At 34.9% G+C, this 17,607-nt stretch overlaps 1 protein-coding gene across 1 annotated transcript; it reads left to right on the top strand.

Annotated features, from left to right (window-relative positions):
- Window positions 1-1,725: 1,725 nt before the first annotated feature.
- LOC149937266 (uncharacterized) lies at window positions 1,726-5,705 on the top strand. Its single transcript, XM_090154227.1, has 2 exons — window positions 1,726-1,736; window positions 3,225-5,705. The coding sequence occupies exon 2, from the start codon at window positions 3,240-3,242 to the stop codon at window positions 4,947-4,949; it is 1,710 nt and encodes a 569-aa protein (XP_090010353.1). The 5' UTR covers window positions 1,726-1,736; window positions 3,225-3,239; the 3' UTR covers window positions 4,950-5,705.
- Window positions 5,706-17,607: the final 11,902 nt, after the last annotated feature.

The following is a 17,607-nucleotide window of genomic DNA, read 5'->3' as shown; positions in this document are numbered from 1 at the left end:
ATTTTGTTCATCTACGGTTACTAAGTTTCTAATTTAAAGCCATATTCAAGACTCTTTACTTTATCTTTACTTTAAAGATATATTGACTCTTATTTACTCTTATTGTAGTCTTTTTTAAAACTTATTTTTAACTTTATCTTATCTTTAAAAATCAGTTATCGCGATGAGTGAGTATACACAATACGAGCAAAGCGTTAACGAAGCGTCAATAGCTCGATCGTAAAACAGTTGCCTATCATACAATGGAATCAGGTTCGATTCCCGTAGGCAAGAATGTATTTTCTTTCACCCACGATTAAGTTTATTTTTCGCTTACATACAATCGGTTCGTATTCATGAATTTCTCTACGAGTAATTAGAGTCGGTGGTTGGATGGTTGAAAATGCACCTGCCATGCAGGTTACCCGGGTTCGAATTCCAACAGTCACTATTGGCTATGTCAATAAGCCGTGTACCCTAAACCTGCCATTTGGATGTTGATACGTTTCTCGTTACATCAAAAAAGGCACAAGAAGTATCAACAGCGCAGCACAAACACCTCCCATATGTCAAAATAACTAACCATAGAGATAGAAAAGAAATAGAGGCACTATTGTACCTGGCGAAGTTGACCGCGAGTGCCGACCCCCTTTTCGCCAATGTAGGAAGCCATGAGATGGGCAGATTACGTGGCGCCATCGACGCGCGGTGAAATGAAATATATTATACCTTTTGGAAAATCAACTGTCATTTGATGTAAACAAAGGAAGGATAGATGTCGTTGCAAATTCTGCTCATCTTCGCTTTCATACATGAGTGGGGGGGGGATGAATTTTCCCGGTCAAAAACAGGGGTGCCTTAACGCGGTAATCTTCCCTTATTTCTTTTCTGTCTCTATGTAACTAACCGTAGAAAAAGCACGTCAATCTAGTGATGTTGAGCCTCGCCCCTAGAATTTTTGTTAAGAACCAGCCCACAAAGTCCCACTGTTTGAAGGTTAAAATGTCGTGCCGAAAATTTTGGCTCTCTAGACAATTCATATTCACTGTCAACCAACCCTCTTCTATTTTAACGCAAAACCCTATTAAATTTACCGACACGATCTCTCAAAATTAGGATCACTGTACAGCCCTCTTTTCAATTATGTAGTGTACTCTGTCGTCTGCTGTGCATTCTTCTATAAAATATTATTTTTGTTTTGAAGTGTACTGCGTATTTAGTCATCAGTTGATAAGACGCTAAATAAATATGATATAGACCTGTTAAGTTTAAAATTAGTGTCTTGGTTTTATTTACTCATTTGAAAGCTATCATTTTCACATTTTTCAAAAGTGAGTGTTGTTCGAGTGAGAGGTATTTCAGATTTATAATTTTTTTTCGTGTAACTTTTTTACCCACTTTTTGACACAACATTTTCGTTTGGAGGAAAAACGATGGGTGGGTCATGTCTTAATATACTAATAAAAATGTAAAAATGAATATTAAAAGCAGTGACCTTAGGTAAAACATTACTTTGGTATTTAATTTAAAAACCCAAGAACATTTGGTGAATTCGATAACGTCAAGAATGTGTTGGCGTTGTTTATCTGAAACTCGATATCTTGCTTTATATTAAAACAAGTCGGGAGATGAAAATGGCACCTTTTCCTAAATATTGGTTGGATAAGAATACATTTTTCCCTAGTAAAATATTTCCGTCGCGAGTTCTTTAACATTCAAAATCATATTTTTAAGAAAAAGGACAAGTCCGTCAAGCGGTAATATTAGTTTCCCATCGAGAATTTGGGAAAGGGCTAATTTAACACGTTATGGTTAAATTATGGATAATCAAACAAAATAAATCATTTTTAGTTAATTAATGATATAGTCCGTGAAGTAGTAGATTGCGAATTGCGGGCCCCCAATGTAAAAATAGCTAGATGTCTTGGGCCTAAGGTGGTGCCTTGGGTATTAGCCTAGCTGATTATTGTTATAAGCCTTAACAATATCAAATACGAACGGAACTCTACGCTACACAGTCGACCTATGAGAGAGCATTACATCCTTTATATTGCTATTACAAAAATCCGGTTATCTTAAGCAACGATATGAAAGGCGAAAAGGATTTATAGAAACGGCGGTGAACTATACCATACATCTTCAATTTACATGTATCGCCACTACGCGCGAAGGGAAAATATAGATGCAACGCTTTGCCTTTCACAGGAAAGCTGAAAATTATGGTACCGCAACTGTTTTGCGTTATATGGCTATAGTTGCCCTATCCGTATCCAAAACTGCCACCCAAATACCTCGACGCAAAATTATGCATTTGTTTGGACAATTTCGCAGGGCCACCTACTCGCAGTATGTAAAACTTGAGTAAATGTTCGAAGAAATCAATCATAATCGTGTGGAAAGATGGAAACTGTGTCAGGATTTGGGTTTTGAGGAGTTTACCGGTGTTGCTGGTGTGCTACGCTAGAGATGTCACGGTGTAGTTTGAGTAGATTTTTAAATATAGTTTTTGCAATGCCACTTATGTTGCACTTTAAACGGACACTTCAGTGAAAGCCTGGTTACAGAGATTATCCCACGAGTTTTTCGATTTCCCATCTCCGTAAAAACTGGTAGAGTTCAACGGTAATCGTGAGTGTAGGAAGCTGCTGGCTCGCGTAGGATGAAGGGTTTGCCATCCTAAGCAATTTAAACCGGCCACCTGATTTAAAGGCATTAAAAGTCGCTAGATGACTTTGGCCTAATTAAGGTGGTGACTCGGGTATTAGCCTAGCTGATTATTATTATTAGCTTAGAGTTACATGCTTCGACTTCAAATACCTAAAGTCACATGGAAGTCCCTGAGCCAGACGCTCAAAGTGAAACTTTCGACAACCAACTCGTGGGACTAAACGCCATTAGTATTTTCATAAACATGGGTGCTTGAGATATAGGAAAAAAAGTGGTGTGTGTGATTCTGTGGTCCAGCTATTCAATGAGGCGGCCATGCCAGATTGAATCTTCGACACTACTCGACGGATTTTCATGTCTGTTACACCAAATTAAAGATAATATTTTGCCTAGGGTAGTTCCTTTTTTATTACCCTCGCTGATTATTATTATTCTTATTATTAGCCTACCTTAGCCAATCTGATGTGGCGCTGCGTTATTTTAGTAAATTACTTTGTTCAACTAGTTTGCACTTTGGGAAAATAAATTTTTGGAGAAAATGTGACGTAATATATTAATTTTATTTATATTTTCAACAGATTAACAAGTTAGCAATGGCCACTAACCAAGAGCAATCCAAGTTGAACGCCTCTTTGCGGCAAGCAGCCAGAGTGGGAGACCAAGAATGGACGCGGGAACTTTTGAAATCGGGAGCTGAAATCGACTCTGGAGATAAAGGAACTGCCCTTTTCATTGCCGCCAAAAACGGACGTTACGACATTTGCAACATTCTACTAGAAAACAATGCCGATGTAAATGGAAGAGCGAAACACGTTCCGTTGTGCGCGGCCACGGAAGAAGGTCACCTTGACATTGTTGAACTGCTTCGGCGGAAAGGCGTTGGAGTTAATGCCAAAGATGGCAGGGGTCGGACACCGCTTTACATCGCGGCTCAGAAAGGACATCGAGAAATCGTCGCCAAATTGTTGGATTCAGGAGGTGATCCCAACGAGAAGAACGACATCGAGAGATGCCTTCCATTGCACATCGCGTCGTCCAACGGCTTCTCCGACATCGTCAAGTTTTTGATAGATAACGGTAGCGACGTCAACGCCACCGATAGGTGGAAAGATACCCCGTTGCATCACGCCAGCAAGGATGGTCATAAAGATGTCGCAAAATTGCTACTAGAGGCGGGAGCCAATAAGGAACTGTTGAATGGAGAAAAACGCACGCCTTGTCATCTGGCGAAAGTCAAAGGAAACCAAGATATTGCCGATCTGATAGACAATTTTGTTTTACCGGTAACTGTACCAGCTCCCGACAACGGAAAAAAGCGCATTTCGTTCAAATTCGAAATTTCGCCGCCACAACCACACTCAATGGCTTCTAGAGTAAGTACCACGATAAAACCGGCCTCTCCTGAACGTAGTAAGCCAGCTGAGACTTCAGAACCGTTAAGGTCTTCAAGAACTAAAAGAAAAAGTAGCGCCAAAAGACCTGTTACTCCGGAAGGTAATAAGCCTGATGAGGTTCCAGACCCTACTAGTTTTACAAGATGTATCAGTAAAAAAACAGTCCCTCCCTATTGTAATAAGCCCGATGAGGTTCCAGAACCTCCAAGTTTTACAAGAAGAAGTATCGCTAAAAGACCAGTAGCTCCTGATTGTAATAAGCCCGATGAGGTTCCAGAAACTCCAAGTTTTACAAGAAGAAGTATCGCTAAAAGACCAGTAGCTCCTGATTGTAATAAGCCCGATGAGGTTCCAGAACTTCCAAGTTTTACAAGAAGAAGTATCGCTAAAAGACCAGTAGCTCCTGATTGTAATAAGCCCGATGAGGTTCCAGAACTTCCAAGTTTAACCAGAAGAAGTATCGTGAAAAGACTTAAAACTTCACCTTTCGCCACTGCTGAAACTAACATGCCAGATAATGCTGAATTGTCAAGTTGTTCAAGTACAAATACATCAAGGTCAACGTGCGATTCCGAGGAGCTTGAAGACTCGAATTACGAAATCGCCCACCTAACATTTCAAACTCACGAGATGCAGTATCAGCTCAATATGCTTTATCTCGACAAGTTACGGGTGTCGGACACCAGCGAAAGTTTCAAGAAAATGTTGGCGTGTGTTCGCGAATTAAGCGATTTGACTGTCGACGATGAAAACGAATATCGCAAATGGACTTTGAAGAAACGCGAGCTGACAAGCCAACTGAAAGACGACATTGACAAAGAAGCTTCTTTAGACGACCAGATTAAAATTAAAGAAAATGAAATTAAGAAATTAAAATTTCAAAAATCAATTTTAAACGCGAAACTGTAACATTTAAATGGTGTTGTATTTTGTACTCTGAAAAATGTTTTACTATTTAATCCATCATAAAAATTAAATTAATATCATAATTATGTAACATAATTATTTCAGAAGTGTAACATTTCCATAGACAAAAATTCAATGAGACCTTGTTTCACACGGACCAAAAACAGAAAATTTATGTACTCCTTCAGAAGGTTTCCACGGAAATGAAAACACGTGATCGCGAGGCACGAGCTAATCTGTACATTGTTAAAGTTAGAAATGCCCGTTTTCAAAATCGGCTTCACTAAAATTTCGTTTCCCATCTGTAAAGTTGATGACGCGTTTTTCGTTGGAAGTGACGTAATTTACGTCGTAACCCGTGAACAAGGTTTCTTTAAAGAAGAAGCTTTTATGGCATACTTATGATTAATTATGTTACCCATAAAATGGCCCATTATTCTACCGGCTTATACGCGAGGGATCGAGATTTTTGGATTTTTTATTGTGGATTTGTCATACAAAGTGTATAAAAGCTAAATTCTGGGATTTTGGATTTGTAGATTTTTTTCCAAATTTTGTACGGGATTTGGTCAAATGACCGACCCCTTGCTTATACGCCACCTTTTAACCGTTTTGATTTTCAGAAATAGCTTTTTAACTCTAAAAATAATAATAATAATAATAATAATAACAACCATTAATGGTTATTATTCTGGGACCTTACAACTTGAAAAATAGTTAGTTATCTTATCATTAAATTTGTGTCATAATTAACCAAAATTCGCCATCTAAAAAAGTGTTGAGTTGAAGAAATATAATATCAATTTCATCGACTTTGGTGTATTTATGTACGATCACAATAAATAAGAAAAAAAGACCTGGGCATCGGTTATTCAATAATGAAACTAAAAGTTACCCGAAATGAAAATGAAGCGGCCATCGAGTCTGAAGCGTGTCAGCAGAAGATCACGGATCCTATAATCGCGAAGTGTCTCCACTTTCCAGAACAAATGATCGTAATCACACTCATCTAACAACCCTACCAAAGGCAAGAACACCTAGTTTCATTACGGTTCTCTTAATTAGTTAAACAATGAGCAAAAACTATTAGCACAAGTCTATAATTAAATAACCTCGTAATAGAAAATCATTTTTTTCAGCCCTGTTTCCGCGACTAACGACTAGCTTGTGAAACTGCTGAAAATGAAACGTTCTGTGGCCTTAGTATGTTAAAGGGAATATTATGAAAGCCCCTAACATTTTTAGTAAGTGTTAGTCTTCCCCACCAAATACCTACGGTTCTATAGAGGCTCACGCTTCAATAAAACATCTTCAAGGAAATCGCTAAGTAATATTTCCGAGATCCAGGATCTGAAAGTTACTGTCTATATAGTGTTAGTTGAAGTACTGGAAACTTTTCACCTGTACAAGTGTTTCCTTTTAACCAGGACCAGCCTTTTTTGACTTTTTAATCCTTAGCAAAACACGACGTTCTGTTTCCAGGTGAAAAGTTTCCATTATTTCAACAAGCCATGGCAAATCGAATGGGTAGTGCAACGTCTCCTTTTGGGAAATTTCATATCTCATATAGGTCTGCATTACGGCCGACTTTGAACTAAATCGGCAATAAACACCTCGGGTACTCTCCTTGTGAGTGTAGCGACCCTCCGGTATATACATCCCTATGGTAAAATTTTAGCGGCCCTGGGCGACCGCCCTGCTCGCCTCCCCCTAAGCACGGCCATGTTCGTGGACTTTGTGGTAAGGCTTCTCCTATTGGTTCTTCCGTGGCCAATTCATCAACGAAATGGTCGATTTGAGGAAGGTAATCATCTACTAGGTTCCCAATTGGTTTTTCTGTTAATTCTTCTTGGTCACGTTTAATAATAATTTTGACGGTATTCCCATAGCCAATATTTTACAACTACATAATATTTAGCAGTAACAGAGCAGGAAATGTATAGTGTTAAAATTTAATCGTAACGGTGACCCTAGTAATTTTTTAGCAGCATTATGGAAATTGTAATCGCGTCTCTCAATCAGCGTTGCCAACCGTACTATAATTATAGTACATTTCGATAATTATTCCTTTCGAATTTTTCCGTACTACAATTTCAATCGCGTACTATATAGTACGCTTTTTGCGATAATTGTATTATAGTTTTACTATATTTCCGATATTTGTGCGATAATTTAAGAAATATTAGAAAGTTCCTTTTTGTTTACATAAGAACGGCGTTTCCAGTTTCTTAAGTAGGCTAAGAATTGAAATATTATACTCGGAGTGTTTGGTTTGTTCTCGAAAATACGGCTGACTTGACTAATCAAGCGTGTTGTAGCCTAACGAAAACGAAATATGTTAGTAACGGCCAACTATGATAAAGTGCTACCATGGTATAGCGAGTAATCAAAGCTGGCCGTACTTGTGTACTATAATTTTCTAGAAAATTCGATAATTTTTGTGCTTCGATACTATAATTTCAGTTTTGGGACCTGGCAACGCTGCTCTCAATCTCATTACGCGCCTGATGATGCTACCGAACGGTAGATAAACTATAAGTGTCTAATATTTTAAATAAAATATTTTTTCCTTTGCTATGCAACAATGGTTTTCTTTCGCTTTTATTATAGTTTTAATGCATAGGGTTAGTTTTACCATATTAATGTAAGAAGCACTTTTACCGCTGTTGGCGTGACGATTTAGACATTGATGGTCTTGATAATGTGTAGAAGTAGAAGCAGCCTTTGGCCGAGTTTAAAACTTAAATACATTTCGGACATTATTATGTGAAAGATGTCTGCACTTTCAAAATTATGTTCGCACAACAGCTGCAATTTTGTTCCAGCCCCATTGGTTCGCCATTGAAATCTAGATAAGTATAGCGGCTAAAGCAGACGCTATAATTTTTTCCTCATCGTTATTCGTAAATTTTGCTTTATAGTTAATGATACTTGCATTTCAATATATATTTGCGTAGTTTGATTATACGCTCGTATTTGTATAGGCTTCGTGCGTAGTTTTAATTTTGGTCATAAGTATCGCCGCCTACCGACCGAGTGTTAAATGGAATATATGTAAGCTGTCTGCTCGTTCAAAATTATCACTGCACAACAGCTGAAAATTTCAACCGAAAAACATAGAAATTAAGGTAGATGGCGCTCTATTTCCTAAGCTCGAATCCTATAAGTTTATTGGAGAAAAAACGTTCTTTTGACTTTTTAATTTGACAGTAGCAGACGCTAGATCATAAGCGCAACCTCGGAGAAGCTAGCGCCTTTGCTTGGAGCATGTTAGGAGGACCTGGTGGTGGCACCCCGTGAGATAATGGTACGTGAAACAAATAAGCCCCCTCTCTAAAACACGACAAAGGTTGCGGGGCTCACAGTCGAAAATTTGATTTGAATAGTTATGGTTATTTGCACCGAAACGATTCTAGGTGGCGTAGCGGCGCTAGGTTCTCCGAGGTTGCCCCTGTGATCTGAGCTATTCCAAGTGCCAAAAATTGACCCCTTATCCGCGATTAATTCAATGGGGCTTATTGCTGGGAGCAGCGTTGCCAGGCAGAAATGATATTGCAAAGACAACAGAGTGTATTAAAACAGAAGTCTCGTAGCCTTCTTCAATGCAACTGGAATATTTAATATTCTTTGGTTTCTTTTAATTGTGTCGGTGATGGCTTGAATTTACGCGTATACGGATTATTTAGAACACGATGTGGTAATGTTTGGCTAGTATTTGATAAATATGTTATATTTGGGCCGTCATACCTTTGGAGGGTCTTTAATAATAAGCCGCAATATAAATTTTGAAAACCAAGGCTTAATAATCAGGTTTTTGGACCGACGAAGTGACTTGAGAGATTTTTTTGTGCAGTAGAAATCACGACGAACAAAAATGTCGAACATTGCTAACATTATTAGATGTCTATTTTATAGAAGCTTGTTAATATATTTTATTAGGTAAGAAATAAATGTAAAAGCTAAAAATGGAAGACTACCCATTCAGTATTTCAACTCTTCAGAAAGCAGTTTATTTTTGGTTGAAAATCAAAAAAGTTTTAAGTAGAGAAACAAAGAAATTCTGGCTGAATGGAGCTAATTTTATTTTATTCCTTTTCAGCGTTGCTTCAGAGCTGAGCTGCGTCATATCAGAGGTTGTTGTACGACATTTTAAAAGATAAATTTTATTTAAACCCATCGTGACGCGCTGCAGGTTGTTGTACGGTTTGATTTTTCTGATTATGTTTTCAGCGAATAGATAAGATGGCGGAAGCTGATAATCAAAAAGAAAAATTGCTATTTTGCTTATAAATGACCTTTTTAATGATGACGAGATTGAAGAAGATTTAATTAGACCATCCTTCAATGTAATAGTTATGTATTCCATGACCAAAAATTTCACTATGTGCTTTGCGCACGAGCACGAAAAAGAATTTGATTGGAAGCGTGATTTCAAAACTGGAAATTGGAAAACCCTGTACAACAACTTTTTTTCATCCGATGCTCAGCGCTGGGCCTTTTTTGAGTTGTAAAACGCACCCATAGCAAAGGGAAGGTATTTCTGGTCCAAATACCCACTTAGGCGTAGCTTTGATCGTACCATAGATTGGGAAAACTTTTGGTCTCCGGACTGCATTGGCAAATTTGGTCTTCGGCCTCCACCGGAATTTTTGTCTCCACGCTCCAGTTTCCACTGAGAATATTGAGTCTCCAGTCTTCCGTCCACCCGTCTCCACTGGGAGATTTTAGCCTCTGAGCCTTGGGCCACCGACTGAAGATTTGGTCTCCGGTTTTCAGGCCACCTGCCTTAACTGTATAATTAGACCTGCAGTCTCTACTACAAAATTTGGTCTCCGACTGGAGCAGAGCTGCTAATGTATGGATCGTACTACATTTCCTTCCTCTCCTTGACTTCCATCAGATCTTCTATGTAGATTGATTTTCAACTTTCTGGCTATCCAACTGATTTGGAGACCTTAGCGCAGTGTTTGAAAGAGGCAAAATTTTTTTTAAATGTAGACTCACTCAAATAATATTTTTATATATTTAGTTCAAGACTCGAATAATAATTAGTTCAAGACTCGAATAATATTTAGTTCAAGACTCGAATAATATTTAGTTCAAGACTCGAATAATATTTAGTTCAAGACTCGAATAATATTTAGTTCAAGACTCGAATAATATTTAGTTCAAGACTCGAATATTTAGTTCAAGACTCGAATAATATTTAGTTCAAGACTCGAATAATATTTAGTTCAAGACTCGAATAATATTTAGTTCAAGACTCGAATAATATTTAGTTCAAGACTCGAATAATATTTAGTTCAAGACTCGAATAATATTTAGTTCAAGACTCGAATAATATTTAGTTCAAGACTCGAATAATATTTAGTTCAAGACTCCAATATTTTGATATTTAGTTCAAGACTCCAATATTTTGATATTTAGTTCAAGACTCCAATATTTTGATATTTAGTTCAAGACTCCAATATTTTGATATTTAGTTCAAGACTCCAATATTTTGATATTTAGTTCAAGACTCCAATATTTTGATATTTAGTTCAAGACTCCAATATTTTGATATTTAGTTCAAGACTCCAATATTTTGATATTTAGTTCAAGACTCCAATATTTTGATATTTAGTTCAAGACTCCAATATTTTGATATTTAGTTCAAGACTCCAATATTTTGATATTTAGTTCAAGACTCCAATATTTTGATATTTAGTTCAAGACTCCAATATTTTGATATTTAGTTCAAGACTCCAATATTTTGATATTTAGTTCATGACTCCAATATTTTGATATTTAGTTCAAGACTCCAATATTTTGATATTTAGTTCAAGACTCCAATATTTTGATATTTACCATTATGACATATTGGACCGGGTACTATATTTCCGTTTGAAATACGTATCTTCTGCTTTATTATTTATAAATAGCTTTCTTACATATTTTAGTTAGTTATTTTTTCTACTCAGTAATTGTTTTTTTTTAAAAAGCAAATTACCGTAGTTAGCAGTGAAAGAAAGCATGGGAGATGTATCTTACTTATTACAGCAGTGACAAAGCGTTGTGAGTGGTGTTGATTAGTCTCAGGAACTGCCAAATATAATTGTGGTTTTTGTTTGATTAGATACCAATATTTAATTAATTATTTCCTTTAAATTGTGCTGTGATATAACATTTTAACCTTTAAAAATACCTTAAGAAGTTTTAAAGCAACAATTCATTTTCAAAATTGAATTGTTTTAATAAAATGTGGAATGAAACAATTACGTAAAACGTTTAAAACTATTCTTGTGAGTTTATATCCCTTACCAAAAAATAAGTTGGCTAAAAACCACTTACGACAACTTGTATTTCAACTTGGTTTTCAGTTTGTATTTGGGACAAATGCCTACTAAAAAATAACTTAAATCGTCTTTATTAATCAACTTATTTCCAACCAAACCAGAATCAACATTTACATTTAACTACTTGAAAGCAACTTCAATCCTACTAGGAAAACATCTAAAAACCAATTTAAAAATAATATGTAATTTCCTGACTACTAAAAACCATCTAATTACAAACTTAGCAAAAGAAGTATTTTCCTACCAACTGAATAAAAACTTATTACCCCTTCAACTAGTAACTTGAAATAGGCTGACAACTTGAGCCTACTTATTACCCAGTTAATATCAACTTATAATGTGTATACAAACTAAATACAAACTGAAGTCCAACTTATTTTTTGGTAAAGGTATTATCAAGGTTTAAATATTTTTCTTTTAATTTGACCAAAGATAATATTTTATTGAATTTCAAGGTCAATATATACCAATAAGTTATTTGCAGAAGTGGAATATTTTCTAAAAATATAATGGCAGTTACGTTGTCAACTCAGTCTGAATAACTAACTGAAATGATTTGTGTAATGTATTCAATATTTTTGTATTGCGAAGCAGTCTAAAATATTTCATTAAATTTAGTTAAAGTAACAAGTCACAACATTATTTATATAATTCAGTTTATAAGTATTTCAATAGATCTAATTTTGTAATATTTAGGACTGGCAAGTTTTAGGTTATGACTAATGTATCCCTCCATTGCCAGACAGTACATTTCAATAATTCTAGGTACAAAATGGTGTTTTAACATAATTTTACTCTCCCCTTCCTTGCCTATTTTTATGGACTGGACAATATTTTGAAAGGCCATACCAATTTTCAACAATTTTTATTTACCCTTATGTATTAGTGGCCAACTTCAAAGTATAGTTTCTTGGCTTTTCCCTGGTCTAATTTAAATTTTCACACTAGTTCAAGAAAATTGGTCTTACCGTCCAGAGTGGGGCTTGAGAGATATATAAGTCATGATGTCACTTCAGTAGACCCAAATACAAACATAAAACCAAGTTTAAGTAGTTCCTAGACAACTTATTTTTGGGTAAGGGTATCTAAATTTGCTTTCTAAAATGGATTGTTATTTCAATAATTCAGTTTTATTTTTTATTTAAATAATTATTAGTTCAATCTGAATTTATAAATTCAAATTGAACTAATAATTATTTACATGATGAGAATAACAATTTGACATTGTAATGCAATATTGGGCCAACCCTTACCAAAAAATAAGTGGTCTTGTAACTTTTTAAGTTGGTATTTGGAACAAATGCCAACTTAAAACCAACTAAAAACCTACTTAAAAACCACTTACACCAACTTAAAACCAACTAAAAGCTTTCTTAATAAAGACCACTTAAAACCAACTTAAAACTTACTTAAAAAGACCTCTTAATAAAGACCACTTAAAGCCAACTTATAACCTACTTAAAAATTATAAGGAATTATCTGACCACTAAAAACCAACTTAAAACCAACTTCAAAAAATGAGTATTTTCCAGCCAACTTAAAAACAACTTATTATCTCTTTAAATAGTTTATTAAAATATGCTGGCAACTTGAACCTACTTAAAACCAACTTAAATGTGAAAACCTACTAAATACCAACTTAAAACCAACTTATTTTTTGGTAAGGGAAGGCTTGACTGAACTAACTGTTCAGTTGTGCTTTTTACCCAGTGTTGATTGTGGTTTTAGTACAACTGCTAATTGAACTGCAGTTTTCTTTCGCGGCATTTTAAATTTTCAAATTTGCATCTATTTAAACAGTTACAATCTCCCGATTTTCGCTCTAGTAATTAATAACACCGGGACCGGTTGACCTTCCGACTGTACTACTTTTCTTTAAAAATCCCGTGGGTTAGCAATTAGAGTTCTTATTGGGTAGTAAAAATTATGCGTTGTGTGCTATTATTTATGCTTAAGAAATATCATGAAAAGCATAGCCAAAGGTACGAAATCACGCAAGAGCGCGACTTTTTGTATGAAGACATATCCACTTTTGGTATTTTCCAGGACCCAGGGCCAAAGTGAAAACGTTGTAAATTTTCAGTTATGACGTTATCAATGTGGTTGAAATTGAGTTCATTTGTCCAATCGAGCCTATCTGTACAAGCATAAGTAACATAATAACAATAAGTATGACAATTAACGAGATTTACAACCAAACTGATTGTTGAAGTTTTCTCAGCACAGATCCCTCTAGTGTCTAAAATATGAGAGACTACCGCTAAGCCGAAATATCTGGTTTCCGATAGATAGGCGGAATATTAGGCTAAAATGATAAAAATTAAAAAAAGTTTTTCTCGGCCCCACGAGCTCGTGTTTTTTTTATCACACGTGATTCGCACGCGGGCTTCGAAACAAAGCCAAAGCCCCTCTTGTGCTCTCCGATATTAGGCTTAAAATTTTATCAAAAAGTAGTCATCCAAAACGGTGAGCCGCGAGTAGTCACAGCTTGAACAGAGTATCAGTGCCGAAAAAAGGTTAGGTAAGAAAATTAGCATTAATAGCAATAGGAAGTGTCATACTTATTGTTATTATGTTACTTATGGTACAAGTAATTTACTTTATGGCCCCACTTTTCTTCAATGCAAACAATGATGTAAAAATCATGACTGATTTGAAATTAATTTCAAGTATTTAAATCACGGTCATTTGTTTCTTGGTGAGGTTACCCATTAAAAACTCTTGCGCTCCTTACTATGCCATGACTAACTTGTGATTTTTTGTAATAATTTTGCTTACACATTGGGGTTTTTGTCCTATGAATACTTTTGAACTATTTGGTCCATCAGTAGGGGCCCTTTCATTGGTGGAAATGATAAGTGTTTTGTGATATTTAATTGAGTTTAGGCTTGCAATGTTACTTCTATGAGGAAGTTTAAATTATTTAATTGAATTTAAATATAATAATAAAAGGTGTTCATTGAGATATCCTTTTCAGTTTAGAAACTGATTTACAAAAGGTCTCATTTTGCACAAAAAAAAGAAAGCATGTAATTTATATACAAGGTTTTAAAGATCTCCATTTGTGGACCAATTTTCAAAGTGGTAACGAAAAGTATTCATAAATTAACAGTTTACAATTTGATTTGGTATTGTGTGCCACCAAGCAACACTTTTACTGCATAGATTTTGGTTAGAAGATTAATTTTGTTGAAAGGAAATACACTGACGTGGTGCCACATGTATTATATTATACATAAAAGCTTGAATTTTGACAGTTATTTATGCTAGCTATACTACAACTGCCTCATGTTTGCCAAGATACTACAACACTCTTACAACATGAGTGTGAATGGCAAGAGTTCCGACCCTGCTTTGCATATGTAATAGTCGTTGGTTTTACATTATAAATAGCCAAATTAGATATCATTATATAGTTATTGGATTTGTTTTAAGTAATATGACCAGTTCCATTACCAAAAAATAAGTTGGCTAAAAACCACTGACGACAACTTGTATTTCAACTTGGTTTTCAGTTTGTATTTGGGACAAATGCCTACTAAAAATAACTTAAATAGTCTTTATTAATCAACTTATTTCCAACTAAACCAGAATCAACATTAACATTTAACTACTTAAAAGCAACTTAAATCCTACTTGGGAAACCTCTTAAAACCAAATTAAAAATAATATGTAACTTCCTGACTACTAAAAACCAACTAATTACAAACTTAGCAAAAGAAGTATTTTCCTACCAACTTATACCCCTTCAACTAGTAACTTGAAATATGCTGACAACTTGAGCCTACTTAATACCAAGTTAATATCAACTAATAATGTGTATACAAACTGAAATCCAACTTAATTTTTGGTAAGGGTTGACAAACTACTGGTCGCCTGTGCAATGAGGTTTTATTGCGGATCGAACTCGTACCTGCACCAGGCTTGATAACCATTATGCTCCACCTACTCCAGTATACTTAGCATAGACACATATTTGAGACTTAGTTTAAAAAGCTGTTTAACGAAAATATTATACTTGGTGTTGTTTGACCACTGACACTGGACTAACTATAGAACTGAGGGAATGTACATCAATTTAAAGAAAATCTGTGAATAGCTATTTCCCAAAGAAAAAGTTCTATTTCCTTTCCCTCCCAATCACCCTTACCAAAAAGTAAGTTGGATTTTAGTTGGTATACACATTTTATTTGACGTTAAGTTGGTTTTAAGTAGGCTAAAGTGGTCAAAATATTTCAATAAACTAGTTAAAGGGGTAATAAGTTGTTATTAAGTTGATGGGAAAATACTTTTTTCTTTAATTTGGTAATTAGTTGGTTTTTATTGGTCAGAAAATTACATATTATTTGTAAGTTGGTTTAAGTAGGTTTTAAGTTGGTATTTAGTTGGTTTTAAGTTACAAATACCAACTTAAAGTATTTCCTAGACCACTTATTTTTTGGTAAGGGCACTTTCCAGCAAGCACAATATGTAATGTGGGGAAAGTTGACATAAATGTTAAGGATAGGTTTGCCTGCATGAAATGAGGCTAAATAGGTGTGATGCAAATATTCATCTATTTACCTTATCTTACGAAACTCAATTTGGTAGAATAAAGGGTATGAAATTTTAATTTACAAATTATCACAAACACTCAATCACAACAAATAATAAAGATCTTGTTAAATCCAATATCTTAATTTCAAATATCTTTTTTTGTTTGTTTATCAGTCTGATAATAGCAGGATAATGGTTGTATGCATAATGTATGTTCATAATTTTTTATACATTTATAAATGTTGAATTTTTTGTATTAGAAAAATAAATTATCTTTGGTGGAAGTAATTGTGTTTAAAGTTTGTTTCTTACACATTTCAACAAGTTAAATTTAACAAGGCAAATTTAAATATCTAGTTCATCTAGGAGGATGCTTGTTATTGCTATTAGAACAACACACCCATTTTTGAATTAAGTTCTACTTACGAGTTAGTGCTAAATATTTATTTATACATTCACATTTAATAAGATGCCAAAAGTACTTTGTCCATTTGAACCATATTTTAATAGACAAGGGCATGTTTAACAGTACTTTTTAAAATTGATAGTTTGCTTTATTAATTTACATTCGCTGGAACCATTAACTAAATTAACAAAGATTTATAAAATGTTTACATTTAATGCTTTACTAGTTAATGCTTATATGAGCTGAGAACTATGCTAAATTTCTATTTGACAGTACATGGTGGGTTGGTGAATATATTGTCACCAATATATAATACGTTTTTTGGAACTGGCTCGTTTATAATTATCCAGACTGAGCAGTTTTTTTTCCAACTGATCATCCACATGAATAGTTTATCGTGTGCCATAAAATTAGACTTGGTCATGTATGACAGGGAATTTTTGATTCGCTGCAAATTTGAATTTATTTGCTCATTTATCTGACTGTTGATATTTTTGTACTGTTGATACTTGGCTAAGCAATATCCAGTTGAGCAACCTAAAATAAAAATTTAAACACCATTTAAAAAAATCTAAATCACCTTTTGATTTGTGAAACAAGTGTTTGGTTATGGGCTCACAGATAAGAAAGTATTTAAATTAAAGGTCAAGGCATTAAGCAAAAAGGCCATGTGTAGAGCCAGTGACAGGGAACAGACAACCATATTCATTCTCTTTTCGCGTTTTACCCCCAAGGCAATGACTGTTAGCAGAATGAAGATGAGTTTAATCAGGATAAATACATAGCCTGATCAAAGTTTTTCATTTCCCATTTGCAAACTGTCTTAAATTGTTACCTTCTTACTAACTTAAGGCGGAAGGACAAAGTTAGTTTAATGACAATTATGTTAAATTTTTAGAGTATAAATAATTTTTTTCCTGTTTTAAGGATATTGATTTTATTATATTTTAATGGATATATTTTCATACAGTAATTCAATTGATTATTTCTAGTCATTTGGCCAAACATCAACCAAAACTAATAAAATTATCTATTAATTAGCCCATGTCTGATTTGTCAGTTTATACAAACCTGTGCTATTATACTAACCATCATCTCCTTAGACCTTTATTGTGCCATGTATTCTTTCCCCATTCTGTGCCTCAAGGCAGAAACACAGCCAATTACAATTAAGATGTTTGGCTGATCCCCTGTTGCTGGCTCTCCATGATTTTATGGCTTCACCAGCAAGGCAAGTTGCCTAGCATAGGAGCGGGGAGGAGAAAAATCACCAGAATTTGTAGAAGCTGCTTCCCCTGTTCATTACCCCTACCACAGGAGAGGGGAGAGGGGTGAGGCTAGGTTGCTTTGGTTATTAGCCTAGCTGATTATTATTATTCACTCC

This window comes from Leiobunum rupestre, chromosome 7, assembly GCF_980474605.1.
Source record: "Leiobunum rupestre chromosome 7, qqLeiRupe1.1.hap1, whole genome shotgun sequence".
In the NCBI taxonomy this organism is placed as follows: Eukaryota; Metazoa; Arthropoda; class Arachnida; order Opiliones; family Sclerosomatidae; genus Leiobunum; species Leiobunum rupestre.
This window is presented reverse-complemented; position numbering and strand designations above follow the sequence as displayed.